Source organism: Alligator mississippiensis, chromosome 14 (genome assembly GCF_030867095.1).
Source record: "Alligator mississippiensis isolate rAllMis1 chromosome 14, rAllMis1, whole genome shotgun sequence".
In the NCBI taxonomy this organism is placed as follows: Eukaryota; Metazoa; Chordata; order Crocodylia; family Alligatoridae; genus Alligator; species Alligator mississippiensis.
The window spans coordinates 27,663,666-27,691,615 of NC_081837.1; the positions used below are offsets into that span (position 1 = coordinate 27,663,666).

General features: G+C 53.3%; 1 protein-coding gene across 3 annotated transcripts in view; it reads right to left on the minus strand.

Moving 5' to 3' along the window:
• Nucleotides 1-1,417: 1,417 nt before the first annotated feature.
• LIMK1 (LIM domain kinase 1) overlaps nucleotides 1,418-27,950 on the minus strand; it is a 33,481-nt gene continuing 6,948 nt past the window's right edge. The window contains exons 1-15 of one of the 3 annotated variants that reach the window (XM_019486326.2): nucleotides 27,267-27,521; nucleotides 15,641-15,779; nucleotides 11,515-11,624; nucleotides 10,659-10,865; nucleotides 9,876-9,981; nucleotides 9,569-9,753; nucleotides 9,217-9,400; nucleotides 8,081-8,167; nucleotides 6,989-7,120; nucleotides 6,540-6,599; nucleotides 6,001-6,066; nucleotides 5,602-5,758; nucleotides 4,774-4,829; nucleotides 4,417-4,574; nucleotides 1,418-3,950 (exon numbers count right to left, since the gene is read on the minus strand). In XM_019486326.2, coding sequence (XP_019341871.1) covers nucleotides 3,788-3,950; nucleotides 4,417-4,574; nucleotides 4,774-4,829; nucleotides 5,602-5,758; nucleotides 6,001-6,066; nucleotides 6,540-6,599; nucleotides 6,989-7,120; nucleotides 8,081-8,167; nucleotides 9,217-9,400; nucleotides 9,569-9,753; nucleotides 9,876-9,981; nucleotides 10,659-10,865; nucleotides 11,515-11,624; nucleotides 15,641-15,779; nucleotides 27,267-27,313 — 1,857 coding nt within the window. In that variant the 5' untranslated portion in view covers nucleotides 27,314-27,521 and the 3' untranslated portion in view covers nucleotides 1,418-3,787. Of the gene's footprint in view, nucleotides 3,951-4,416; nucleotides 4,575-4,773; nucleotides 4,830-5,601; nucleotides 5,759-6,000; nucleotides 6,067-6,539; nucleotides 6,600-6,988; nucleotides 7,121-8,080; nucleotides 8,168-9,216; nucleotides 9,401-9,568; nucleotides 9,754-9,875; nucleotides 9,982-10,658; nucleotides 10,866-11,514; nucleotides 11,625-15,135; nucleotides 15,343-15,640; nucleotides 15,780-27,266; nucleotides 27,522-27,950 lie in introns of those variants that run through there. The other 2 variants (XM_059717008.1, XM_059717007.1) reach the window with 2 other exon arrangements.

Below are 27,950 nucleotides of genomic sequence, written 5' to 3' on the forward strand. Positions count from 1 at the left end.
TCATCCCATCTGTGTGGACCGTAAACTCTTTGCAGTAGGGACGGTACATGCAGCACCTTACAAATTGGTGCCCCTCTCGCTGTGAGTCTGACCGCCCTCTACACGTTACAGGTACCATGCAATTAACTAGTTAACTGTGCAATTACATTAAGACCATCTACTCATGCAAAGTAGCTATCACAATTAAAAACTCCAACTAGCTATAAAGTTAAACCATGAAAATGTGTACTAACTTTATAGCTGGTTGCTATTGAGCTTTAATTTGCACGTGCAGTAGTCTCTCTCCTGTGGCTGGGAGCCCTTTCAGTGCACCATGCCCTGCATAAAACCCCTAGGCCCTGGGGATCTCAGCTGCCATGATCCTCAAGGCTCTGGGGTGAGTGAAAACCAAGCCCACGCAGGGCTCTCAGTCCCAGCTGTGACACATGCCCAGCCGAGACTGAGAGACCCCACACTTGGCTCCTGATTGTGTTTGAGGTGAAGCTGGGACTCCCGTCAGTAATGAGACTCTAGGTCCCATCTGCTCTGTCAATTGTGGGGACTCTTGGTCTCTGCTGCTCGTGAGCTGCAGCCGGGACTGGGAGCCCCGTTAGTTGCGGGTCTCTTGGTCTCGGCTGGCCATGGTCCCCTTTGCTGAGCCGTGGAAGCCTGCTTCTTGCGAGGCAGGGGTAGCCCAGAATCAGGCTCCCCCTACGCTGGCAATAAGGTGTGCTTGGATCTAATGCACAATCCCAGTCACACCTCCTGCCATGCATGTGTGGCAGGAAAGGAGGTGTGACTGGATCATACATTAGATCCCATTGCACCTTTACCTGCACATATAGAAAGGGCCTGGGAGTTCTTCCTGTCATGATCATTACTGCCAAAACTCTTTGGCTGAACAAACAGGAAGTCTGCAAAGAAAGCACTCAGAAGGAAATGCCAGGCTACAGGGTGTCTGTGTAAACTGTGTTTAACCCCTTTGTGTATACGTATTAATGACAAGATCACACAGTATTTTGTCTTCAGGACCATGCCTAATTTAGGCATGGCACTAACACTACGTGGACATGTAGAGACTCTGCTGTAAGCTCAGGGCATTGGCTTTATGGAGTTGGTCAGCACTTTGGCCTAGGAGTCAGAGGATTGTTTCTCAGCTCATCTTTTCTCTCTGTATCCCTGTTGCATCCCCTGTGTGTGTTTTAAGCTCTTTGAAGCAGGAAAAGTCTCTCTTTGCCTTGGTAGCAGGAATGAGGGCTCTCTTGAATAGTCCATACCATAGCAGGTATCTCCAAGGGAGCCAGACCCTCCTGCCTGTGACTCCTGGACATGAAAATAGGACATTATGAAAACTGATGCTGCTTAACAGTAAGCATGAGGTGGCAGTGCCCAGCTGTGTCGGGTAAGCGCTTCCCAAACAGGACACAAGGAGGTGGAGTGGGGAAGGACTGGATTTATTGAGTCATGATTTCAGTTACATCACAGTCTGAGTTCTCCTTCCCGCCTCCAGAGAGGTCATCAGTTTTTACTTCCAGGTCAAAGTGCGCAGAGATGCTTCACAGTTTTAATACTTCCTGTAAGCAGAACTGAGGCAGAGTGACAAATGGCAAACTCCAAATTGCCATGGCAACCGTATGAAAAAATAATACAAACTCTTTTCTTTAAACATATTACAGAAAATTAACCTGAATAAAAGTAGCATGAAAAGCACCGCACTGCAAAAACAGACAAGCGGGGGTGACTGGGAACACACCCCTCCAGACCAGAACCCCTCTGCCAGTGCTCACCCAGACAGACCCCTGCACACGAGCACTGGGCACAGGCGCTAACACACCCGGGTCAATGGTCACCTGACAGAGCCTTTGTAGTCCATGGGGGAAAAATGAAAGCAGTGGGTTCCCACACCCCTTCTCTTGGTTCAGTAAACCCAGAGGTCTGGATTTACAACAGGACAGACTTGGGCAGGGGGAGGGGGGCAAAATTATACCCACACATACATACACGCAGACTGCAGTGGGACATGTGCTAGCAGGCACATGAACACGTGCAGGAAGCAGAAGCCATGTGGCCTGCAAGAGACACTCACAGAGAAATGCAGCTTCAACCCCAGCAACAAGACACACCTGTGCCAGCCCAGAATGTGTGCAGGGACAGGGAACCGTGCTCTCTCTCACACACACCCCCAGACATCAACACACCAGGCATGTGTGACTTGCACACACAATGACCCCTACACATGTCCTGAGATGCACACTCTTGCTCAGTACCAGTGATCAGGCATTTCAGGAGCAAGGGCCCATGCCAGAGGTAGCATCCTGACTTGGCAGTCTCTGGATCAGACCCAGGAAGCCTGGAGCCCACACAGGGGAGGACTCATTGCTCTGCAGTGCAATCTCCTGGAGGGCCAACATCCCTGCTTGGGATGCACTGGCTGGGCTCAGGCCAAAGTGGAGTTGAATGGAACTGAAGACAGGCCTAGGCATCTGCCCTGAACAGGGGCTGCTGTGAACCTGAAGGAGGAGTGGGCAAGAAGGGATGAACACAGAGACCCTCAAAGGGCTCAAAAAGAGAGGTAGTGTGGCCCTATCACCAAGGTGGAGGGGGTGGGGGGTGAGGGGCACTGGGGCAGTCATTCACTAGGATGAATGGACACAGGCCAGGAGGGCAAATGCCTGGGATCTCACATGCACTGACACATACCATAATGAAGGACAGGGACACACATAAGAACTCATAGGCTCAGAGAAAAAGACAGACAAACACCATCACATACGCAGACAAACACCATTACAAACCCACCATCTCTCTCTCTCACCCCTCCCCCTGCTCCCCGCAAGAGACTGGCACCGATGCTGTGACAGACATTGCACTGCCCTGCACCATCAGACACACTCAAATGTGCCCTGTGACATGCACTCCCCCCCCACCCAGACAGGCCCATGGTCCCCATTACAACCTCCCTGCACAAGTCTGCACAGCACTCATCAACATGGACCACCCCACACTGACAATGAGAGAACTCTTTTGTTTTGCAGTGCAAGTTCACATAAACCCAAGGCACCACTTCAATAGGATGAGGGTCTGTACAAGGGGAACCCACGGGGCTCCCAGCAGGCACAGAGCCAGGACCAGCACCCCCTAGTGACAGATGCTGGGGCTCTGCCCAGAGTGGGAGCACATCCCCCTCCTTGCGCTTTGTGGAGCGTGCAAAGGATGCAGGTGGGTGGCTTGTGCGGTCACAAAGCAAGTGGCAGAGGGGGCTGCAGGCAGTGCCCTAGCTCCTGCAGGTCCTGTGGTATGGGCAGCATGACTGCTACCTCACTCCCAGCATGCGGAGCACAGGGTACAGCATGGGGAAGGGTTATGCACAGGGACTATTTACAGCTAGGGCTGTCCGCAGGCTGTGGGTGGCTCTATGAAGCTCAAGCAGCTCCCCTCCAAGGGCAAGGAGCTTGGAAACTGCGAGGGGGTCCCAGCAGGGGGGTACGGTGCTGGAGGAAGCGCTCAATGGGTGAGGAAGCAGGGAGAGCCAGCTCCCCCCAGGGGCCAATTGTAAGCATGGGAAGGGAAGCAACAAAACTGCCCTAGCAGATAGGGGAGGGCTTGGCCATCTGCTGACCCCCGAGGTACCCCAGAGATTTTGCTGTGGGGCAGCGGATGCTGGGCAGGATGTAGCACTTGTCCTCCATGGCTGTATTCACCATGCACTGGGAGTGCAAGGCCCTGGGCACTGTGGGAGCATGTAGTGAGCACCCCTTCCTGTGCCGGGGCTCAGTGCGAACTATTTACATGAGCACCTGCCCAGTGCTCAGTCAGGGACCTCAGGGTGCATTGGCAGCCCACCCTCGCCTCGCCGGTGCGTCTCCCAGAAGGCCCTTTCCAGCTGCTCCAGCTGCGAGCTCAATGGCAGGCGGATCTCCAGGTGCATGTGCAGTGTCTCCAGCCATTGCTCCAGTTTGCTGAAGGAGGGCCTGGGTGGGGAGAGACATAGGTTGCTACAGTCCAGCATGGGGGAGCATGTCAGACTCCACCTCAGAGTCACACTGCCTTACTGTCTGTAAGGTTAGAGGTCAAGTTACAGCTCAGCCTGACATCACACCCTGCCTCACAGCCCAAGAGGACAGATCCCACCCCCAGCTCAGCATGACCTGATCTCACATGCCTCTCCACACCTCATGAGGTCAGATTTTACCCACAGTCAGGCTGCAGCACCCTAAGCAGAAGCAGGGATCTTCACAACCTAGTGAAAGTACCCTGGGTATCCACATCAGACCCTCCCTTACCCACCCTGGGGCTAGAGATCCCACAGCCCAGACTCTCCTGTGCTCCCAGTGGGAAGAATGTTCCCCTTCAGGGACCAGAAATAGATCTGAGCTCCTTGCCTTCCCTGTCCTGAGGCCTGTCCTCCTGCAAGGCAGCCCTGTGTCTACTGCTCACCTCTTCTCAGGATCCAGGTCACAGCAGCGCACAGCAATGGGGAAGAAGCTGGGTGGGCATGTAGGGGGGCAGTACCGGTCCAAGAACCCTCGTACATTGAGACCAAAGTCCATGGTCCGGGGCAGGTAGTCAGGGTCAGCGCTGACTCGGCCGATGATCTGGGAGGGAGCAGGAGCACAGGACTTAGGATCAGAGCAAGGAGACCTACGGTGTTGTAGCATTTCAGCTACTGGGCTCCCAAGCAGGAGCATCCCCCAGGGAAGCAGGATTCTTGAAACCCTGGCAAAAGGGGAGAGCAGAGGGTAGAGGAGATGTGTGTACACTCATATAACACTGAGCCCTGGGGAGGGCACTTACCTCACACAGGAGGATGCCAAAAGAAAAGATGTCCACCTTCTCATCATAGCTTCTACCTGTGGGGAGAAGAGGAAGGTCAGAGCATCCTGCCTCTATACCCCCCACGCCCTGGTTGGCCTCCTCCCATCTCATACCCAGACCTCTGCTACAGGGTACTTGGTGCTGCTCCTCTGTGTATGCATATGACAGGATCCCTGAGCCTCTGAGGCCTTGTCTATACCATAGAAGCAATGGGTCCCAGCATGAGGGCAGAAGCTCAAGCCACTGTGCCCACAGCCCACCTACCTGGACCCACTGACAGAGCTAACCTGAGCAGGGTGCAGGGCCCAGGGAAAATCAGCCCATGCAAGACCCTGCTCCCGCTCTGATCCCACGGGCCCTGGACCTGAAGAAGCTGCTGCCGCCATCAATGGTGGCGGCATTGGCCGGGGAGGTGGGGGGGTGGCTCCACACCATTGCTGCTCTGCCCAGCTCCACGGGGCCCCCCAAGCGTAGGTCCCGGGGCAGTTGCCTCGATTAGCGCCCACCTGGAATGGCCCTGCCCACTGACACACACCATACCATAACCACATCAAAAAAGCCATGCCAGGCTTTTCTTTCTACCTGCTTTTGAGCCCTCAGCCTCCAGAGGCCTGAAAAATACTCCACAGGGCCTCAGCAATGTGCTTCTGGATTGCGAGCAAGTCAGCAGGCACAGGCCAACGGGGCATAAACAGTGCCCATGTAGACAAGCCCAAAGGTGCCCCTGGCTCCTCCTCTCCTGGTGCAAGACAAACTAACTTTTGCTGACTTCACTGGATGTCCCAGGGTCCCACCCACTCCACTCACCATTGATCATCTCTGGGGCCATCCAGTAGGGGTTCCCTACCACTGTGTAGCGCTTCTTCCGGTCTGGTTTCTTTAGGCTCTTGAGCTGGTCCGGTGGGTTCTTCTCATCTACCATGAGCCTGGATAGCCCAAAATCAGCCACCACCACACTCTTGTTCTGGGTGGGAGAGAGACAGGCTGAGCTAGCAGGGAGACTAGTCAGGGGGAAATGCTGAGATAGCAGCTGCTCAGGGCATGCTGTGGTGAGACAGCTATGTAGTGCCCAGGCTGGGAGAAGTCTCTGACGGACACCATGCTGAGCCATGTTAGCCATGGTGGCTGGCAGCCCCTCTGCTCCCAGACCACAACTGAGGGCCCTATGCTGATATAAGCAGGGACAGAGAGGAGACTGACACTTACCTCCCGCACAAGGCAGTTGTGAGAGTTGAGGTCACGATGGATAATATTCATCGCGTGCAGGTAGGCCTACAGACAGTAAAGACCAAGGTCAGAGAGGTACCTGCTCACAGCTACTGGTGTCATGGGAGTGGTATGTACGTTCAGTAATATAAAGCCTGCCCACAGCAATGCTCCCCACCCTACGTGTACAAGCATTGCAAGGCTTTCATGTACATTCACACAGAGCCTCCCATGTGCACACACAGCAATGGCCCCACTGGCCCACTGCTCCCAAGTGCATATAAGCAGCAGCACCCCTGGATTCACCTAAAGCCCCTTGCTTGCATACACACAATGCCCTTCCTCACTCAAAGCCTCCCTAAGTGTACACTGGCCCAGAGCACCCTACAACACTCCAGTATGCATCCTCCTCCCTTGTATATTTGCATTTAGTTTCCTGTGTCCTTCTGGAGCTATGTACATGTGTGTGGAGCAAACCCTTGCACAGCAGCCTCAGCTGACTGGTCACTTGACACCCTGCTGCTGAGCCCAACACTCACCATCCCAGCTGCAATGTCCTTGGCAAAGCTAACACGCTGGCTCCATGGGTACTGGCTCTCCTGCAGACAGAAAAGTCCATCAGTGAGAAAGAAAGGAAGAGGTGATTGACTCCCATCCTGCCCTGCCCCCCTGAAGCACTTTGGCCATGGGTCACAGCCACTGCCTGTCTGTAAGTGTTTGGCTACATCTTTTTAGGGACAGTGTCCCACACACTCTGTGCATAAGCAGCAGTCCCAGGGGCAGTATCTTTGACAGTGCTGCACCCAGAGTCCCAGGCCCCATGGAAAATACACACAGCCCAATCCACTTGGCAGTGTCAGCTACCTTTCCCACCCAGTCATGCATGGTCCATTGGGAATCAAAATTACCCTGCTCAAGGCTTATGGCTCAAGCCCGTAAGTGGCAGGCTGGCATGAAGGGGCTCCAGCCTGGGCAGCCCACTGCTCACCATGCTCTTGATGATGCCTCGTAGGGTCCCCCCTTTGATGTATTCTGTGATGAAATTCAACCTCTTGTCCTTGTACAGCACTCCAATGAACTTCAGCACATTGGGGTGCTCTAGGCACCGCATCACCTTTACCTGCAGGGCCCAAAACAGCATTTTCCTTCATTCATTCTCAAAGGCCAACAGAAGCTACTGCCATCAATTGGCCATCTACCTGAGAGCAGGCTCCAGCACTGTCCTGAGCTGACCCCTGTCTGCTCCAGGAAGGGTCTCTCAGAAACAACTCCAGCTTTGGTTCAAAAACTGCTCATGATAGAGTACTCACCACCACCCTTAGTAAGCATTCCCAATGGTTAAGTTAACTCACTCTTGGCTTGCACCAAGTCTTTTGGCCACAGCACTGCAATGGGAGCTTGCGTACAGCTGATTATCAACCAGAACCCCTCAGTTTTCTTCAGTCATAGCCTCGCAGGACAGAGGCTCCTCCTGTGGGTGTGGCCCGTGATCTCTGTTTCCAGATGGAGACCCGTATACTTGATCAAAGGGGAGCATACACTGTGTGTCTGCCCCCAGCTGACCAAGTGATCTGGATCACTCTGCCCTGTACCCTCCAACATTTCCATTTCCCCTTGCCCTGGATTATCTGCCAACTTAACCAGCAAAGATTTTGTCTCCTTCCAGGGCACTGCAAAAAATGTTCCTTCCCTTGGGCCAAGAACCAATCTCTGTAGAGCCCCAAGAGCCACACTAGTGCTCACTCCGTTTGCAACTGAAATGGGGTTGTCAGTGAATAGCACAGCACTGCCCTGCCCTGCTGAGAACCAGACCCTGCATATCTCACTGCAATACTGCCAGGAACCCATACAGGTGCCATGGACCCAGAGCTGCATCCACATGCTAGGAAAAGCCTGCCCAGCTCCCACGAGGCTGGGGCCCCTTGTTGAAATGAGGGGCAGAATCTGTGCTGGGCCAGGATCAGTGACAGGGATAACATGGTGTTTGGGCAGACACAGAGATTAGGGAAGGCCTTGGGCAGACCAGGGCCCTACAACTCCCCAGTGCAGCCATCAGTGACAGTGAGCAGAGCCAACTCACCTCCTTGAGGAATGCCCTCTGAGTTTCCTCATCAAAGCGGATCAGCTCCTTCATGACCATCACCTCTCCTGTCTCGCGGTGTGTCACCTGGGGGAGGGGGCAGGAGTTGGGATGGCAGCCACACACAAAAGGCTCCTTGCTGCCTTGAGCTCCTCTAAGCCTCAGAGCAAATCATAGTTTTATAGTTGATAGGGTTGGAAGGGACCTGAGCAGATCATCAAGTCCGACTCCCTGCCATGGCAGGAAAAAGTACTGGGGTCAAACGACCCCAGCAAGGTATTTGTCTAACCTCCTCTTAAAGACCCCCAGGATAGGAGCCAGCACCACTTTGCTTGGAAGTTGGTTCCAGATCCTAGCCGCCCTGACAGTGAAGTAGCACCTCCTGATGTCTAGTCTGAATCTACCCTCTCCCAGCTTGTGACCATTTCTAGTCACTCCTGGTAGTGCTCGGGGGAACAGGGACTCCCCCAATGCCTGCTGGTCCCCTCTGACTAGTTTGTAACAGGCCACTAGATCCCCCCTCAGCCTTCTCTTGTGGAGGCTGAACAGGTTCAGGTCTCTCAGCCTCTCCTCGTAAGGCTTGCCCTGCTGCCCCCTGATTATGCGGGTGGCCCTCCTCTGAACCCTCTCAATGCTGTCCATATCCTCCTGAAGTGCAGCGCCCAGAACTGGATGCAGTACTCTAACTGCGGCCTGACCAGTGCTGCATAGAGGGGGAGGATCACCTCCTTGGACCTGCTCATGATGCATCTGTGGATGCATGACAAGGTGTGGTTCAACCTGATGCTCTGTGTAGCACAAGCTGGGCAGGGGCAGCACCTGGCAGATCCCACCCTCAGTGAGACTGAAGCAACCATTATACTGGGGATGTTAAAGTTTGCAGAATGAAGGACAGAGGGATGTGTAGTGAGAAGCCAGGGCCTTGGTCAGTCCTAGGGTAGAAGAGGCTTTGAGGGGGCCTGAGGGGGATCATACCTGCCTTCTTGGGGTCAGCTGGTACAGGGAGGGGAGATGTCTCTGAGGAGTGAAGTTCCTGCCCCATGTGAGAGAGATAGGAAGGGGACTAACGTATATGCTGGCTCATGGAGGCATAAGATCTTTCCCCAGAACCGTGGACTTGCAGGGCATGGCAATACCTTGATAGCCTGTCCGAAGCAGCCCTTCCCCAGCACCTCGCCATGGATCAGGTCTGAGGGCCGGAAAATGCGATGGGTACGGGAGACGATGCGCAGCGACTCAGAACGGCTGATATCCTTGCGCTGGGAAGCAGGGGAGCCCATGGAGCTAGAGCATGGGGATTTGTCTGTGCTGCAGCTCCTCCTGCCACATGAATGCAGGAAAAGTCAGCAGGGCAGAGCACCATGCACCACTGGGAGTCCTCAGGCTGGGCAGGGACCCCCTTCCCAACATGGGCTCACCCCTACCTCACCCCTCCCCTCCTCTCCAGCAGGTGTGGATGTGGGGGATGCTAGTGAACTCTGTCCTTACATGACTGTCCTGTGGCACACGGCACTGGCCTCCCCACAGGGTGTGCGGGCAGGAGAGCGCAGGGGGCTGTGCAGGTCAGAGAGGGAGCTGCTTTCCAGCACAGACTCTCGGGCCATGGCTTCGTGGGGGTCATGTTCTATGGTCAGCTGGAGGAGGCGGCTGGTTTCCTGGATCAGCAGGTCTATCTGTAAGGCACAAAGGAGACAGGCTTACGTCATCAAGCAGCAGCATCCACCCCAGAACCCTGTAGCTGTGCATTGCCCTGGTTCCACAGGTGGGGGGCAGCTGGTTGGGGGGGGTCAAGTACCTCATCCAGTGGAACATGCCGGATGGGGGTGCCGTTAATCTCCAGGATCCGGTCCCCAATGTGGATGGAGTTCTTCATGTCAGGGCTGATGCAGTCGGGATCCACTCTGGGTGCAGAGGACATACAGGGTCATTAGAACCTGCTGGCCCCATGCACAAATGACACTGATTCACACAGCTTCACCACAAGGTTCTCCAGTGTCCCCATCAAACAGCCCCCCCTGAGGAAGCAGCAGCCCAGTGCCCTGTCCCACCACCCACCTAAATAACAGAGGCTTGGGCTGCACCCAGCAGTGCCCCCTCGCCTGCCCTGATATCTGAATAAGGTGTCCTAGGGGCTCAGGCTGCCCTCAGGCAGTGGGTTCAGTAACCAAGAACCCTGTTAGCCAAGCAGCATGGAGAGGATGCTGGGGCCACCTCCTCCAGAGAGACTGGGGCCACCTCCCCTCATGCCTCTCAACAGCAGACAGATTGCTCTTTGTTCTCAGTAGTGAGGGGGGATTCCTCAGGGTCCTCAATTGGCCCGTGACTCTTCAGGAACTGGGTCCATCACATGAAGTCCCCACGACAGGGACCTCACTGTTGCTCATAAGAGACCAAGCTTTGTACAGAGGCAAGAGTTCCCCGTCGCCAGTGCTGCAGAGCTGTGCTCAGATTAGCAGGATCCCCAAGTACAGATGGCAAAAACTTCTGGCTGCGGGCCTCCCACTGTAGCCAGGGCAGGTCAGTGCCCGCTGCCCCTGGGGATTGCCCTCCCCCAGCCACACCCACCACAGGTACGTACTCTCGGACCCGGACAGTGTGCGAGTGCTCCGTGCCACAGCCCTGGGAGTTGCAGTGCTGGTCAATGGACACAGAGAAGCCTCGTTTCCCATCAGTGCAGGCGGGGATGGACACCAGTGTGACGGTATGTGGGATCCGGGAGCCTGGCGACTCTGGCAGGATCTGCTCAATCACTGGGGTCACCACCATCTGGTAATAACAGTGCCCACTTGGAGGGGGCATCAGAGAAGTAATGAGAGTGATGGATGGGCAGAAGAAGAAAGGGACAGCAAGAGAGCAGGGAGAGGCATGGGGAAGTAAGACAGAGACACAGTTGGGGGAGGGGAGAAAGAAGCTATAAGGAATTTGTTCTCCATTTACTTCCTAGCTGGCCCCAGGCTAACTAGAGCCCTGGCTGGCCCACAGGGCCATGGGTCCTTCCTCGGGCAGATGGGGGGTGGGGTGGGGAGCAGGTGCCTCCCTATGCTCTTGGAAACTATTTTGCTGTCTGGGAATGTACCAAGAACCATTAGCAGATGGGGAGATCCGAGACACACAGGCTGAGAGCCCCATTACCAGGTGACATGGGGGGCTGCAGGGGCCTCTGTCCTGTTGGTGTCATGGGCCAAGGAGCGCTATCAGGCTGCACTGAGTACTACTCCAAACTATCCCTGGGGGGTTTGCTGGAACCCGGGGAACTGAAGGCAGGGCGGCCCTTCACAGCGTGGCCAAGCACACCCTACCAGGATGGATCCACCCACTGGCCAGCTTACACTGCGGACCCTGGAGTCCTGGCTGCTAACCTGTATTCCCACTCCCAGGTCTCATACAGGACCTGGCCCAAGGTGGCCATGCCCAGTGGAGAGGCTCTCACATACCAGTACAGTTTGGAGCGCTCTACGAGCGCATAGGTATCACCATCTCCAATGAAGGCCCGGCAGTTGAGGCAACTGAAGCATTCTGGGTGGTACTTTTGCTCCCCAGCCACCTGCAAAGGAGATGCAGTGAGACCCGGGTGCTCCAATGAGAAAGCACCACCCAGCACCAAGAGGGTCAGGGTCAGCATGAGGCCGAGTGATCAGAAAATCCTGCCCCAGCCTGGAGACACATGAGTAGCTGGCAAGAGCCCCTGTAGGCACTGTGACTTGGGAAGGGGCACAGGGGCAGTCTACCAGCCAGAGCACACCAAGAGGCAGCTGGACAAGGCTGGGGCTGGGGGTGGGGAAGCAGGAGCCCTTGCTGGAAAGAAAATGCTGTTTCCTGTTAGGAACCCCATGAGCATGAACAGACAGGGAGGGAGAGGGAGGGAGAGGCTGAGATGTAGGGATGCTGTAATGGGCCTGAGGGGAGATGGGAGCAATGTGGCAGCCATCATGGTACTGGCCTCACACCCCCCGGAGACTGGGAACAGATCCCCTCTGTCTGCTAAGGGAGATTGAGCAAGGATGATCAGCTCAGATCTAAACCCCTCCATCCCCTCCATTTAAGAGAAAAACCCCAGCAGGATTTGGAGGTCAGAGAGAGTGAGGAGGAAAGGTCCCAGGTGCCAAATGCATTTGGCTTGGCTGTAGGATGCAGTTATACCTACATGTGCTTCAAGAGTTAAACCCCCTCCCAGAAAGCAAATTACTAAGTGTGGGTCTTGGCAAAAAATTAATTAGAAGTCACAAGACTAAATATAGTTGAGGAAAATGTTGTCTGATGGCCAAGACAAGCCTGTGGAGCTAATCACCTCCAGTGGAGGGGAAGGGGCAGGGGGAGGACTCCTATGTTTGTGCTTAGACACATCCTGGGACTCGCCCAGCAGCAATAGCCTGGTTGGGACCTCATGGGTTTCTCCTGAGTAAGCAGGGGCTCTGCAGTTGCAAGACTGGGTAGCAAAAAGCTCCTTCCTCCATTGTTTGTAAATAAGGGGAAGCTGCTGTTTATCTTGTACACAGTCACAGTGCACAGCCCAGACTTCCCAGCCTGCTCTCTTTCAGATGTGGCAATAAAAACATTTGAAAGAATCATCTCACTTAGAGAGAGGGATGGGGAAGTACAGCAACAGGCAAGGCATGAAATTATTAGCAAGGCATTTACGAGCAGAGGGCTCCCTGGCAGGCAGGGCAGCACTGACCTCTGACATGCAGCTCTCCCAGGGGCAGACTGTCTGGGAAGGGCCTGGTTTTCCTAGAGCAGCTCAAGAAGCCCCTGGCACACAGGTTGGTCACAGGATCTGAGCTACCTTGGCTTGTCTGCGCTGAAATTCCAACATTTGGAAAAAGACTAGCTAATGAGCCCGGCAGGAGTAAGACCCAGGCACAGTCTCCGTACAGGGCCAGCAGTGAGCATCTTCTAGAAAAAGTGGGAAAAATCCACTCTGGTGTTTTCAGGGTATTGTCATTTCTGCAAGGTGCAGGACTCCCTTGGTACTGCCTGGCCAAGACTGAACAGGGCCCCATATGGCAGTGACTGCAGAGCATACCGGGCTCATACCAGAAGAGTCATTCCCTGTTGATCTCCCTGTACAAATAACAGTGAAAGAAACCGGCCATTCTGTACTGTCCAGGCTGAATGAGATGGGGAAAGCGAGTCACTTGCAGGGGCAGCCTGACCTGTCATGCTCTCACGCCCCTCTGGTTCCACAGGAACAGGGGAAAGGAGGAGTGAAAAAGGATGGCCTGAATGCAGCAGCATTGCCTCAGCCCAGAGGCCTAGTAAAAACACAGAAAAACACAGACTTTCTCCTTTAAAGGAGAAAGATGCAGGTAATCTCAAATTTCCCCTTGCAGGTTGGCAGAGTTCCAGCCTGCAAGGGGCTGCTTGGGATTGGGGGAACAGGAGGAGGCTGATCGGGCCAAGGGGCTCACACCGAGCTCCCACAGTGAGGGAGGGAATTGGGCAGGATTGATGGCTGGGGCTGGGGGAGCTGCCCAGCCACAGTGGTGTTCAGTGCCTGGGGCCAGGGCAGAAATGAGTGGCTGTGGGGCCCGGTCAGGAAGCAGGACGGAGCCATGGGCACCTCACTGTGGGGTGGAAGGGCTGGCAGAGGGGCTGGCTCCCCATTGCTGTACACACTGCTGCGCAGGAATTGGGCTCCATATTGGACAGGCAGGAGAGAGGAAGGTGGGGAAGGCACAGATTTGTGCACCTGCAGTGGGGCACTTAGCTGGACTGACATGGGAAGATGTCACCTCCGCAGCCTAGTGGGCAGGACCTGGAGCAAAAGGGTAGAGCAGGACAGTAAGACTCATTGCTGCTGCCACTGCTGCTGGAACTGCCACACCAGCCATGCTGCCAGCAGCATGGGGAATAAGGGAACAGGGGTGGAGGGGCACACTACCCACACCTCTTCCTGCCACCAGCTGCTCACATGTAGGGCCACAGCTCTACCCACTGTGTCACTGCTGCCATTCTCTTCCGGCTGCCCATGCTGACCCCTACCCCATCTCCCCTCCAGGGTAGAGCCATAGCCCAGCATGCAAGTTTCTGGTAATGGGCAAAGGTGAGGGCAGCATGGCCGCTGCACCCCCATCCGTTACTCCTCATGCTCTTGACAGCACAGCTGGCACGGGGGTACTGGTGGTGGCGGTTGCAGCAGCAAGTCTCACTGCCCCGCTCTGCCCTCTCATGCCAGGTGCCACCTGCTGGGCCGCAGAGGCACCTCCTGGCAGTGCCAATCCAGCCAAGCTGCACCCCCATGCCCTGCTGTAGGTGCACTAATCTGGGATGGGGAGTACATGCCCCCCCCCCTCCCCCAATTTATTGCCTATGGCATTGCCTATGGCCAGGCACTTCCACTGCCCCATACAGCGCCCCTTCCCTACACACTGGAGGGCTGTGGGGCAGGGGGCAGTGAGTTGGAAGTAAAAGGCACCAGCAGCTAGAAGGGGCGGGGGGTTGTGGGTCAGAAGTGAGGGGTACCAGCAGGGCAAGGGGACAGAGTTGGGAGTGAGGGGCACTGGTGGGGATGGGGGGCTTTGGCTTGGGACACAGGGGCACCAGCATATTATGGCTGCTCAGCACCACAAGGTATGGGGGCAGCTGCAGCTGGACCCATGTCCTGGTAAGTGAAGGGGGCAAGGAGAGCTCTGATTTTCTATGGTAAAAAAAACCAAAATCAAATGCCAAAATATATAGGTATTTAGAACTTATTTTATTATAACGATTGAGACACTATAATCATTGAGACACGTTACTTTAAAATTGTAAATATGTCAATGAAAGACTGTGTTCCACTGATACCTATATATAGATAGACCTATACAGGTATCACTCATATATATATATTAGTGGCATTTCATTTTAATTGAGGAAAAATGCAGATTTTGAGTTTTTTTAATCAGAGAATTTTGGATTTTTAAATAGAAAAAAACTAGGATTCCTGGTGATCACCAAGACAGCCTAGGTCTGTCAATCCAGGAGCCTCAGCTCTGATAGACTAGACAGAGCAGTGTCCTTCCTGCCCCAACCCTCCAGTGCTGTCCCATGGTCACAAATCCCCCGCTTACACTTACCTGTACCAGAGTGCAAAACCAGCTCCTCTCCTGGTACAGAAGCCTGGCTTCCCCCACCATGGTGCTGTCTGACTGCAACTAGCCAGTGCTGTGTATGAGACAGACCCATACACTGCTGGAAACTTCTCTTCTCCAGTGACCTCATTTCTAAATGACACCAACGCCCACACATTCAGCACGAGGTTACGGTTGGGTCTCAGGCCTCTTCTGTAAAGGAGTTGGGGAAATCCTGCTATGTCTCACCAAATGGCCACAGGGAGGTCTGGGAATCTCCTGGGCCCACTCCCCTCTCCCCTTCTGACTGAATAACTCAGCCCCCTAAACTAGTTGCCCCAGCGGCAGGGAAGCAGATGGCTGATCTCTTGATTTAAGGGGCCAGTGCACCTGGTTTGGACTGGATGCACAGAGTTCTCACTGTTCCTTTCATGCAGGTATACTGAGAGTCAAAACCAGAGCCAGAGCCAGCTCCTACTCTCAGGAGGCAGCTGAGATGGGCAGCACTTACCATAACCAGCCCCTTTGTGATCTGCTCTGAGCAGCCATGGCACAGCTCCCCAAACCGGGCCCAATAGTCTTTCTTGCAGTAGAGACGCCCATCCTTCTCATAGTACTGGTGGGACAGTGAGACCCCACACTCACAGCACCTGCAACAGAAGCCAAGGTGGGCACAACTCAGTTATGCCTGCACACAGTTGCCAGGCAGGCACAGACCCACCCAGGGCACCACTTCCAAAGATCTTCTGGGCTTGTGCCTTGGCCCTGGCAAGGGAAAGTCTCAGCAGCACCAAGCCCTCTCCCAAGGATGTCAAACCCATATTGCAAATCCCATAACTGTGGGCCAGGCTTGGAGTCAGCTACAATTATGCCTTTTCCTGCCCCTTCAAAGCTGTGCTTCTCTCAGTCTAGCAGGGCTGATACCCTCACCCACTTGTGGCTGTACCCTTTCAGCTGTTGCAGCTCGCTTTAGCCCAAATTCCATTCCTTCCCCGGATACCTGCTCCTACACCATATTCCAATACACAATCTCTCAACTATGTACCAGGCAGCCATTCTGCCCCTGTGACCATGCAGGCCTCACTCCTTGTCTCCTGCTGCCAATCTGCTCAACAGCATTAGAGCTGCATGCCCACTCCACTCCCTTGGGTCATCCATGTCCTATGGCCCTGCCACTGCCAATGACATCAAGGACATTGAACCATGCATGCATTAACCCCAGAATATTTGCCCAGTTTCATAGCTTTCATAAACGTTAGGGCTGGAAGGGACTCTGAAGTTCATCAAGTCCAGCCCCTTGCCCCAGGGGCAGGAAGTCAGCTGGGGTCAAAGGATCCCAGCAAGATAAGCATCCAGACGTTTCTTGAATGAGTCCAGAGTAGGTGCCTGCACCACTTCTGGAGGGAGTCTATTCCAGGTCTTGGGGGCTCAGACAGTAAAGAAATGTTTCCTTAGGTCCAGCCTAAAACAGTCTTGGAGGAGTTTATGATCATTGGTTCTTGTTTTTCCTTGGGGCGCTCTGGTGAACAGACGTTCTCCCAGATCCTGATGAACACCCCTTATATACTTCTAAGCATCTACCAGGTCCCCCCCGAGCCTGCGCTTTACCAGGCAGAAGAGTCCCATGGCTCTCAGCCTCTCTTCATAAAGCCTGTTCTCTTGCCCTCTGATCATACACATGGCTCTCTTCTGGGCTCTCTCAAGCTTCTTGACATCCTTCTTGAATCGTGGAGCCCAGATTTAGATGCAGTACTCCAGCTGCGGCCTTACTAAGGCCGAGTACAGAGGGAAGATGACATCCTGAGATTTACTTCAGAAGCATCTATGGATGCAAGCTAGAGTTTTGTCTGCTTTGCCGGCTGCAACATCACATCGGTGGCTCACGTTCATCTTGTGGTCAATCATGACCCCAAAGCCTCTTTCGGCCATGTTGCTAGCAAGCGTAGCACTGACGAGCCTATAAGTATGCTGCAGGGTTTTTTTCCCCGAGCTGAAGTACCTTGCATTTACTGGTATTGAACGTCATCAGGTTTGTATCTGCCCACTTACTAAGTTTATCCAAGTCAGCCTGGATTACTAGCCTGTCCTCAGGTGTGGACGCTATGCCCCAAAGATTAGTGTCATCAGTGTTCAGTTCTCTGAACCCTACTGCCTGCTGTCCTCTCCCAGGTTTGCTTCACCTAGGGATTTCTCAACTATGCTAACCACGCAGGTAGCTCTGGCTCCCACCCAGAACAGAATGAGGGTTATAACATACAGCATCCCAAACCTTGTAAATGCTGTGAGCTCTACTGAGCAGCCTTGGAGTGCAAAGAATAGAAGGTGGCTAGAAGGGAGAGGCTTTCTGCTTTCCCTTCTTGCTCACAAGGCAGTTCCAACCCACTGCACCTGCACTGGCCACAGGCCAAGTACTGATGTGACTTGTGGGCTCCCAAGGGCTGTGTGCCATTAGCCATTTGGCAGCTCCAAGGCTTCAGTGGCTGGAGGACTTCCTATCTGATATTCTCTAGTCTGCCTCAGCCTGTTCTCTATCAAGAATGCTGCAGTATATGACTCAGGGCAGGCATGAGGTCAGAGTTGGGGCCTGGCTGTTTGTGTAACAACTGGGAAGCTCCTGATCACTGAACCCAGTCACGTGGGCTTCTCTGAGCTGTGGTCTTCAGTATCCCCAGACAAAGACTGCAGCTCCCTGAACAGGGGAAAGGCCAGTGACACAGAGACTAGCATGACCCTCATGACCAGAGGGTCATGAGGGTCATGCTAGTCTCTGTGTCACTGGGAGAGTAGGCCATCTAGATCCCTGGGACCACCCTTCTGGGGAGAGCCTTGAGACTGTCCACTGTGCAGGGATGTAGAAGGGAGTCTCCTGTGCAGCTGGGGCACAGAGCAGGCTCTTGACCCCAACACCTTGACCTAGTGCTCATTCTCCTAGAAGGCTCAAACCTTAGACCCTCTCTCCCTCATGCCATGGGCAAGCTCAGGGATGCTGAGCAGGCCAGGGAGGGCAAACATGGCTGATCTTTGTCACACTGGCTGAGCAGAACCCAGTGAAACAGCTAGCTGCCACCCCTAAGAAGAGACTCAGGGTGGTCATGGTGGGCAACTCCCTCCTGAGAGGGACAAAGGGAGCGATCTGCCACCCTGACCCCTTGGCCCATGAAGTCTGCTACCTCCTAGGGGCCTGTATCTGGGACGTGGCAGAGAGGATTACTAAACTCATCCAGCCCTCTGTCCACTCCCCCATGCTCCTCATCCATGTGGGCACAAATGACATGGCTCAGAGCAATCCTGGCCAGGTCAGGAGTGACTACAGGGAGCTGAGGGATAGGTTTAAGAGGTTGGGGGCACAGGTAGTTTTCTCCTCTGTCCACCCAGTTGTCGGCTGCGGGCCTAGGAGAGACGGGTGTAACAAAAAGGTGAACCAAAGGCTCTGGCGATGGTGTTACCGAGAGGGTTTTGACTTCCTTGACCACAGCAAGCACTTCAGAAACAGAGGTCTTCTGGGAAGGGACAGTATCCACCTCATGCTGAAGGGGAAGGCTCTTTTCTTGGCCAGGACGGCAGACCTCCTGGACAGGGCTTTACACTGAGTCCGCCTGGGGATGGGGGGACAACAAATGGAGCAAGCCCAGGGGCCAACAAACAAATAACCATTACAGCAGGAGATGACCCTACAGCACGAGCTGAGGGACTGGACCTCCTGCAATGTGATAGGAAACCAAGGAGGGCTCAAATGCTTGTACAAAAATGCCAGGAGCATGGGGAAGAAACTGGCCCTCCTTTCCAGTAGGGACTACAATATCACAGGGATAACAGAGACCTGGTGGGACTCTACTCATGACTGGACTGTAGCAATAGAGAGCTACACCCTGCACAGGAGGAATCACATAGGGAAAAAGGGTGGAGGTCTAGCTCTATATGTAAAGGAGCAGTACACCTCCTTGGAAGCTAAAATTGTACTAAGAAAGGGCAACTTGAGAGCCTCTGGGTCAACATACGGAGGGGACGTGGTGAAAGGGATCTAACTGTAGGAATATTACAGACCTCCAAATCGAGATGAGAAGCTAGATCTAGAATTCTCCAGAGAACTGGAAGAGGCTGCGAGAGCATGGGATATGGTCATCATGGGCAAATTTAACTACCCAGACATCTCCTGGGAAGAACGCTTGGCCAGATCTGACCGGTCGCATAGATTCCTGACTTGTATCGATGAGCTCTACCTGTCTCAGGAAGCATATGGACTTACGAAAGGAAATGCACTCCTAGATTTAGTTTTGGCCAAAGGAGATGACCTGGTGAGTGATCTGATGATAGAGGGTAACCTAGGCAACAGTGACCATGATGCTATCACTTTCACTGTCCATCATAGGGCTGGGAAATCTGTCAGTATGGTACAAGTTCCTGACTTTAAAAAAGCTGACTTCAATAAGCTAAGGACTTTAAAGAGTAATGCCCTATGGGATCTGGACCACAGGGAAAGAGTGTGGATGAAGAGTGGTTGTTCCTCAAGGACACAATCCTTGGTGCACAGAAGTTGTCAATACCTGTACGCAACAAAGATGGTAAAGGGGCCAGGAGGACATCTTGGCTCAATAGGGAAATCACAGATCTTCTGAAAAAGAAAAGGGAGGCTTACCAATGAAGGAAGCTAGGAATAGGCGGCAAGGAGAACTACATAAGATTGGTCACACCTGTAGGGGGCAGATTAGAAAAGCAAAGGCGGTGACCAAATTCAGGTTAGCAACCAAAATGAAGGACAATAAGAAGTCCTTCTAGAAGTCCTCCTAGAAGTCCTTCTATAGGTACATAAGTAACAGGAGGAAAACCAGTGAGAACGTGGGACCACTGCTCAATGCATCTAGACGTATGATTACCGACACAAAAGAGAAAACTGAGCTCCTGAACGAGTACTTTGCATCTGTATTCCACCAGACTAAGAGTGATAGCTTGCCAAATGCACATATAACACAGAATAGTCACACAGTAGGGATGATCACCTACCAACAGTCAATGTAGAGCTGGTGAAAGAATAGTTAGAGAGGCTGGATATCTCTAAGTCAGCAGGACCACATGAACTCCATCCAAGAGTGCTAAATGAACTAGCCAAAGTCACTGTAAAACCACTGGAGAACCTCTTTGAGAATTCATGGCACTCAGGAGAGGTCCCAGAAGACTGGAAGTGGGCCAGTGTTGTGCCCATCTTCAAGAAGGGGAGGAGAGTGGACCCAGGGAACTACGAGCCGATCAGCCTGACCTCAATCCCAGGAAAAATCCTCAAAAAATTTCTCAAGGAGTCTATATGCGATGAGCTTGTAGAAGGCAAAATTCTGAATGACAGCCAGCATGGTTTTGTCATAGGTAGGTCATGTCTGACTAAACTAATCTCCTTCTACAGCCAGGCTACTTACCACCTGGATAAGGGAGATGAGGCCAACATCATTTACTTGGACTTTAGGAAGGCCTTTGACTTGGTGTCCCATGAGGCTCTCAAGGAAAACTAGGGGACTATGAGCTCAACAATTTAAGGGTCAGATGGGTGGGAAACTGGATACGGGATGAGACCCAGAGAGTATTAATAGACAGATCTGTGTTGACCTGGCAGAAGGTAGCCAGTGGGGTCCCCCAGGTTTTGGTACTTGGACCAGTGCTTTGCAACATCTTCATCAATGATCTGGATGTGGGGGTGAAAAGCACACTGGCAAAGTTCATCGATGACACTAAGCTGTGGGGAAGTGCAGTCATGCGTCAGGGTAGGCTGACGATTCAAGTGCACCTAGACAGATTAGTTATGTGGGCAGACGAGGACCAGATGCTGTTCAACACTGAGAAGTGTAACATGCTTCATCTGGGGAGGAAAAATCTGCAAGAAACTTACAGGCTTGGTGGTGCTACGCTAGCTAGCACCACATCTGAAAGGGACCTGGGGGTCATAATTGACCACAAAATGAATATGAGCCACCAGTGTAATGCTACAGTTAGCAGAGCAAACAATACACTGGCATGCATCAACTGATGCATCTCAATCAAAACTAAGGAAGTTATTTTCCTGCTCTAGTCGGCATTAGTGAGGCCACAGCTGGAGTACTGCATCCAGTTCTGGGCACCGCACTTCAAGAAGGATGTAGAGAATCTTGAGGGAGTCCAGAAAAGAGCCATTCATATGATTAGTGCTCTCCCCTACCCTGGGGGTCTTCAAGAGGAGGTTAGATAGGCATCTGGCTGGAGTCACCTGAACCCAGCACTCTTTCCTGCCTATGCAGGCGATAGGATTCAATGATCTATTGAGGTCCCTTCCGACCCTAACATCTATTAATCTATGATTAGAGGCCTGAAGAGCAAGCAATACGAGGAAAAGCTGACAGATAGGGGACTGCTAAAAAAGAGAAGACTTTGGGGGAATTTGGTGGCAGCTTACAAATATATCAGGGGTAAGCATCAGGGGCTAGGGAAACAACTCTTTACCAAAGCACCCCAGGGAAAAACCAGGAGCAGCAGTCATAAACTCCTAGAAGAAGGTTTCAGATTGGATACAAGGAAAAACTTTGGCATAGTTTGTGTGACCAGACTCTGGAATAGACTCCCAGCAGTGGTGGTGCAGGTACCTACTCTGGAGATCTTCAACAGGAGACTAGATGCATAGCTTGCTGGGGTTATTTGACCCTAGCAGTCTTTCCTGCCCAAAGCAGAGGGGGCTGGTTCCTTCCAGCCCTAAACTTCTGTGAATCTATAAAAAACAGCAGGATGCAGTGGAGCAGTGCTGCTACCTCTACCAAAGACCAGGAGCAGCTGATGAGCTGGATGGGGATGGCTGGAGAGCCCCAATTAACACTAGTTGGAAAGATGCCTTCTCCATCCCTTGCCTTAGCAAGACTGGTGGAATAAATGGCAGCAGCAAGTCCTGTGATCCCAGGATCACTTCCTGCCTCAAATCAAGGCTACAGCAGATGACTGAGAATGTGGAAATCCACATCATATGATCATGAATACCTCGTGCCTCCTGACACTGGGAGGGCATGGCGACTGCCTGCAGGCAGGGGTGTGCTGGCAGTAGCAGCGGTGGGGGCATGGTGGCAGCAAGCAGGGACTGCCCGAAGGCAGCCATGGTGATGGCGGCAGCGAGGGCAGTGGGCAGTGTTGGTGGCGGGAGGGCAGGTGGGGAGCAGCGACCACCTACAGACATCGCTGGCAATGGCGTCTCAGGGGGGCAGGGCCAATCTCAGGGGGTGCACATACACCCGTGTGCACCCCCTACATGTCGCCAATGCATATGATCGTGACATAAGAGAGCCCAGTACATCATACCAGCTGCAAGTCAGCCTGGCAAAGACATGGCCAGCCCAAGTTCCAGCAGGCACAGGCATCAAATCTGCTCTCCCCCTAAGCACCATTCCCAGCTTAATGATAACAGGGCCACACCAGGCTGTTCAAGGACACCTGTATCCCAAAACTGCTATCAATGAGCCACCTTCTCTTCACTTCCTTGGGGCTGAGTGGTTTACAGAGCATGGGGCCCAGACAACATTTTTCCACACTGTTAAATCCCTTCAATCCCCATGGCTCCTTCCAAAACACCAGTTCTATCCATACTTATGGTGTATTGAGACTCCCCAAGTCTAATTCTCCCCTCTGTATTCACACAGCCTGCTCCAGTGTCCAGTTCTGTCTGTCTCTCCAGCTCACATAACCACTGCTCTCTCCATGTCCTGTCTTTAGTCTCTGGGCACATGCTCCACAGTTAATTTCACCCCCCCCTGCAGCTAGGGCTGATATTGTTGCCTGTAAGAGGTAAGTATTTCCAAGTGGTATCTTCTCAAATGCCCAGTTTCTTATATGGATAGTGAATATGGGAATTAATTAGCTATGTTATGGGGAACAACTTCTTCTTGGTGACTCCCAAAATAGGACATGATGTCACAGATTCACTTCCTATTTGAATGTGGGTTACAATGTAGCAATTTACTTTCCCACATCATGTCGCTGTGCAACTACAGCCTGAGACCTGCCCACAAAGTGAGGCCAGAGAACAACAGTTTTAGTGATGAACCTACCAGCAGGCTCTCATCTACCATTTCTATTTTTATTGCAGCTACTAGTACTGAGTATCTGTATAATCCTGCTTGTTATGCATGCTGTTATGGTGCCTCTTAGCTACTACCATTACACATATGTCACCATTTTGCCAGCCACTGGACAGGCCTATGTTCTGTTTTGGTAACTTTGTGTATTTTTTTTCTGCATGTCCTCATTAGTATGACAGAGACAGTATGTGTAAGGAGGAGACAGAGAGACTCTGGACAGGAGTTACTTCCTGGACAGCCTTGTGGACAATCATTCCTCACAGGGAAAGGGTTTGTGAGCACCAGTCCCTAGTCCATATATCAGGTTCAGACCTGATACTCATTATACCGGAAATTCCTGGGCCTTAGTCATGGTCTAAAGGAACTGGGGTGTTGCACAGGCAACCCAAAGAGGACCAGTGATGCGGCAGCCACTCTTGGTAGTGGCAGAGGAATGGCAGTGACCCTTGGTGGAGTGGAGCAGCAATCCTCAGATGTAATCCCCAGCAGTGAAACCCAGCATCAATGGTGACAACTCTGGTGACAGCCTCCCTGTCCAGCACTTGCTACTTTGACTGGCATAGGTGGTAGAGTCCCCATATGGCAGGGAGGAGCAACAAGGTCCCCCGGGGTTGGCCTCCCTACCCAGAACCTGCTACTTTGGCTGGCATACATGGTAGGCCAATGACAAAGCAACCCTGGATGAGTCTCCCTTCCCAGCAAAATGGACTAAGTGGTGGCTCCCCTGTACTGACCATTAACTCAGTAATGTGTGGGGGTTTCAGTCAATGTTTAATAGTTAAGACTTTCTTCAAGGTTGCGTGCTTGTCCCCTTTTCTGTAACACACAGTTTAGTTTAATGTCGCTGGTGAGTGGGCAAGTTGTTCACTTTAGAACACCCAGTTAAAATGTATTTTCCCAAGTTTTGGGGGGAGGGCTCAAGGTTGATTTGAAAAGTTGGTGCTAAACCCCTGAATTTGAACCCAATCCTTGTTACAGCTGTCCAGTGGCTGGCAAATTGGTGACATTTGTATGATGGTAGTATCTAGGAGCCCAGGTCCTGGATCAGGGCTTCACTGTGCTAGGCGCTGTACAGACAACTCTGGAGTGGTACCCATGTGCCTTACTCACTCTGCAGCACACACCTGCCTTGGTCAGACTGCACTCAGCAAGAAAGAAACACATATTGCCGAAAAAGAGCATTAAAGAATGGGCTTGATTCATAAGAGAGTGAGGATACAAAATGCAAATGCCTGCCCCTCATCTATCATGTCTTATCAGTGGAATTGTAGGCATCCTGCAAAGGTCAGTAGCATTATCCCACTGTGACAGATGGGAAAACTGAGGCATGAGGCAGTACCCTGCCCAACGTCATCCAGCACAACAGTAGCAGAGCCACTAACTCAATCCTACTGCTCAATCCCACTGCTCTGCATGGACAAGCATGACCCCAGAGCAAGCAAGGGCAGGCACAAGAAGCTGCCTCACTCTACAGCTCCCAGAGCAAATGCCCTGAGGAAGAAAGAGGCAGGATACCCACTATAGTCTTTTCCTGCAGGCTCCAGCAGGGAGGAGCTCTGGTCCTTCATTCACCTGGCTTGTGCCAGGCTCCCTAGTTCAATGGGATCCAGGGACAAGCAACATGTTCAATGCCAGGAGCCATCTCCTGGGCACCGGTTCTGCAGCTACTTGCTGTCCTTCATCAGCAGAATGAAGTCTCCCTAACACCCCTCCCTTGGGGCAGCGGGCAGGGTGGCAGGGATACCACACCTCCTCCAGCACCTGTACTTAAAGAACCATGTGTGTGTAAGGGCTGTCCCCCACAGTACTGCTCTCAGCCAAGGGTCACAGTGCCACAGCTGGGTCACAAGCCAGACACCTTCTGCTGGGCTAAGGGAAAAGGCCGCATGGGCATGCAGGCTCAATTCCCAGCATATCCAGGGGCCCACTTCCAGGGCCGGGGGGCTGCAGAGCAAGGGCCCTGCTACAGGCCAGGTCTTTCCAGGGGGGCTCTGCTCCTGGCATAGCTGAAAGCAGTGCCCTTTACTGGGCGCTGGTCTCTGTGCACCCCCCAGCCCCGGGCCTACAGCCCCCTGCCTGCGGGCAGCAGCCAAGTGCTTGTTTCCACTGTCTGGGCCAAGTCGTCTCTCCTGCCGGGCCAGGACGGCCCTGCTCAGGGATGGGTGCCGGCGGGGCAGGGTGGAGGAATGGGCACAGTGCGGGCCCCCATGGGTGTGGGCACAGCAGGGTACTGCCCCACCCCCCCGCCAAGCAGCCATTATGTCACCCCTGCCCCCTCCCCATTATGTCACCCGTCCCGGACAGCTGCCCTCCAATTGCTTCTCTTGAGCCTGCCGGGGGAACCGGGCAGCACTGGCTGGGCCAAGGGACACAGGTCGCAGCAGGGCTGCAGGCACTGAGGTGGCAGCTCCTCCCCCCGCTCCTCTGCAGCTGCCCCACAGCAGGGCAAGGAGTGCTCGGCCATCCTGCCACGACCCCACCTCAGCACAGAGCAGCATGGCAATAGCGCCCTGACCGGCACACTCCCCTTCCCGCCACCCACGGGCCTGGCTCAAGCCCCTTGGGACAGCTGCAGTGGCCAGGCCAGAGAGCAAAAACTGGCAGAGGTTAGCAGCCAGGAGGGTGACTTCATGAGTGCAGTATCAGCCCCACACTGTCCCCAACACCCTCCCAGTGCAGCACTGTGCGCCCTGCTCTACCCCACCTCCATCCTGCCCAGCACAGGACTCTGCTCTGCCTTTGACCCTTTCCCTGCCCAATATGAGGCCTTGTTTGTTGCCTGAGAGAGGCAGCACTTGCAGCCTGGCATTCTCACCCACAGCTCTGCTGCTTCCCATACCTGCCCACTGATTCAACAGGAATGGACAGGGAGAGCCCTGGTGCTTACACCTGCTCCATCTGCTGCCTGTGCTGGGGGCCAGGATGATAGACAGAGACAGTATTCACTGCTTGGTGTGACAGGACCTGAAGTTGCAGCATTTAATATGTACTGGGTAGGATCTCCAGAGGACCTCAGCCAGCCTGGGAGCAGGCAAGTCCAGGATGGGATTTGGGGCTTCAGGCTGTGCCAGTCTTGACTGAAACAGCCCTCCAGGACAGGCGTCACAAGAGCTGTGCACTACCAATTCGTGGGAAGGTGTAGTGGAGAAATGAGGGGCAAAGCAAACAGATTCAGCAAGGGCTGGCCACATCAGAGACCTTCCGGAGCCCTCCCTCACTCATTTTAACTGCTTAGCATTTGCTCAACCAAGAGATCAGAGCCCTCTATACCCCAAACAAATTGCTTCCTCTGTGCTTCAGCTTCTCTATATGTGAAACTGGAACAAGGAAGTATATAGGAGGTGCATACAAACACCCCACTGCACACAAACACCCTTGCATACACAGAACTGGTTACATACAAATGTGGACATGCACACAGATACATGTGCAAATATGCAGATACACAGACATGCACACACCAACTCAAGTGCATACAAATACACATAATGTGGATACATATGCACATTACAGTACACACACTAGCCCGGGTGCATGCAAATATGCAAATATACACACAGAGAACAGCCCTTCAGTGCAGAAGCTTGCAAACTTTTGGTCTAGGAGGGTCTTTTCCTTTCCCAGAGGCTGGGAGGAAAGGCCTGGCTCCAACTGCAGCCCCCAGAATGTTTGGTTCATTTCAGATTTGTTGAGATCACCCCCATCCTGACTCAGCTCCCAGCCTCCTGCCACTGGCCTGGCCTAAGCTGCCTGCGGACTGGACCAGCAGAGATGGAGAAGCAGAGAGCGACCAAGAGGACAGTCTGTGAAAAGTGACTGTGGGGCAGCTGTCCCCAGTCAAATGGCAGCAGGGAAGAAGGGCAGGATATATCCAGACACCCTCTTTCTCTGTCCCCTAAGCTGGCAAAATTGCTTTTACCCAGGCAGCTGCCTCATGCCCCCCAATCACAAGCCATACCACCCTATTGCCCCTAAGCTCACAGTGACACAAAGTCTACAGCAAGAGGCAGGCCCCACTTGAGAGCCAGAGTAGAGTCCACCTCCTGCATGACCACTTACTTGGCTCTGGCCGTCAGGATGTGGCTCTTGAGCACAGCTGTCAGCATCCTCTGAGCCAGCTCAGGGGTCAGGAGTCACGCTGCTCCCACCGCACCAAGCAGCACTCTCTGTCCCAGCCCCAAGAAATCTCCACCAGCCAGGATAGGGTGCTGGACCCAGGTGGCTGATGAGAGCTCTGTCCTCAGCCTGGGGTCTCTCCCCCTAGCTGGGATGAGTGAAGCCCCACACGGGATTAAGGTATCTCACTCCTCCAGCTGCTTCAGAGAACTGGAAAGTGAGTGAGAGAAAGAAAGAGGGAGGAAGAAGGGAGGGACCAGGGCTCCATGACATCACTCCTTCCACCCCGCCTACTCTCTGCAGACCTCGTAGAGAGAGACATTGAAAACCCCTGCCCTGAGACCAGCAGCCCAAGGAGGAAAAGAAACCAGGAAACTAAACTGCAATCACACAGGGACAGCACTTCCTCCATGACAGTGCAGCCTGCATAGTGTTGTCCATTGAGGACCTCCTGTGGGGCGCACACACTTCAGTGTGACACATTTTCCATGCACTAGCCCTGCTGACACTCTCATGATAATGCTCTTCCCCAATCCACATGTGCCTGCTATTTCCACTGGCATCAGCCTGAAGCAATGAGACTTCCCTGCTGTCATGGACACACTGCTAATGCTGCCTATACATGCC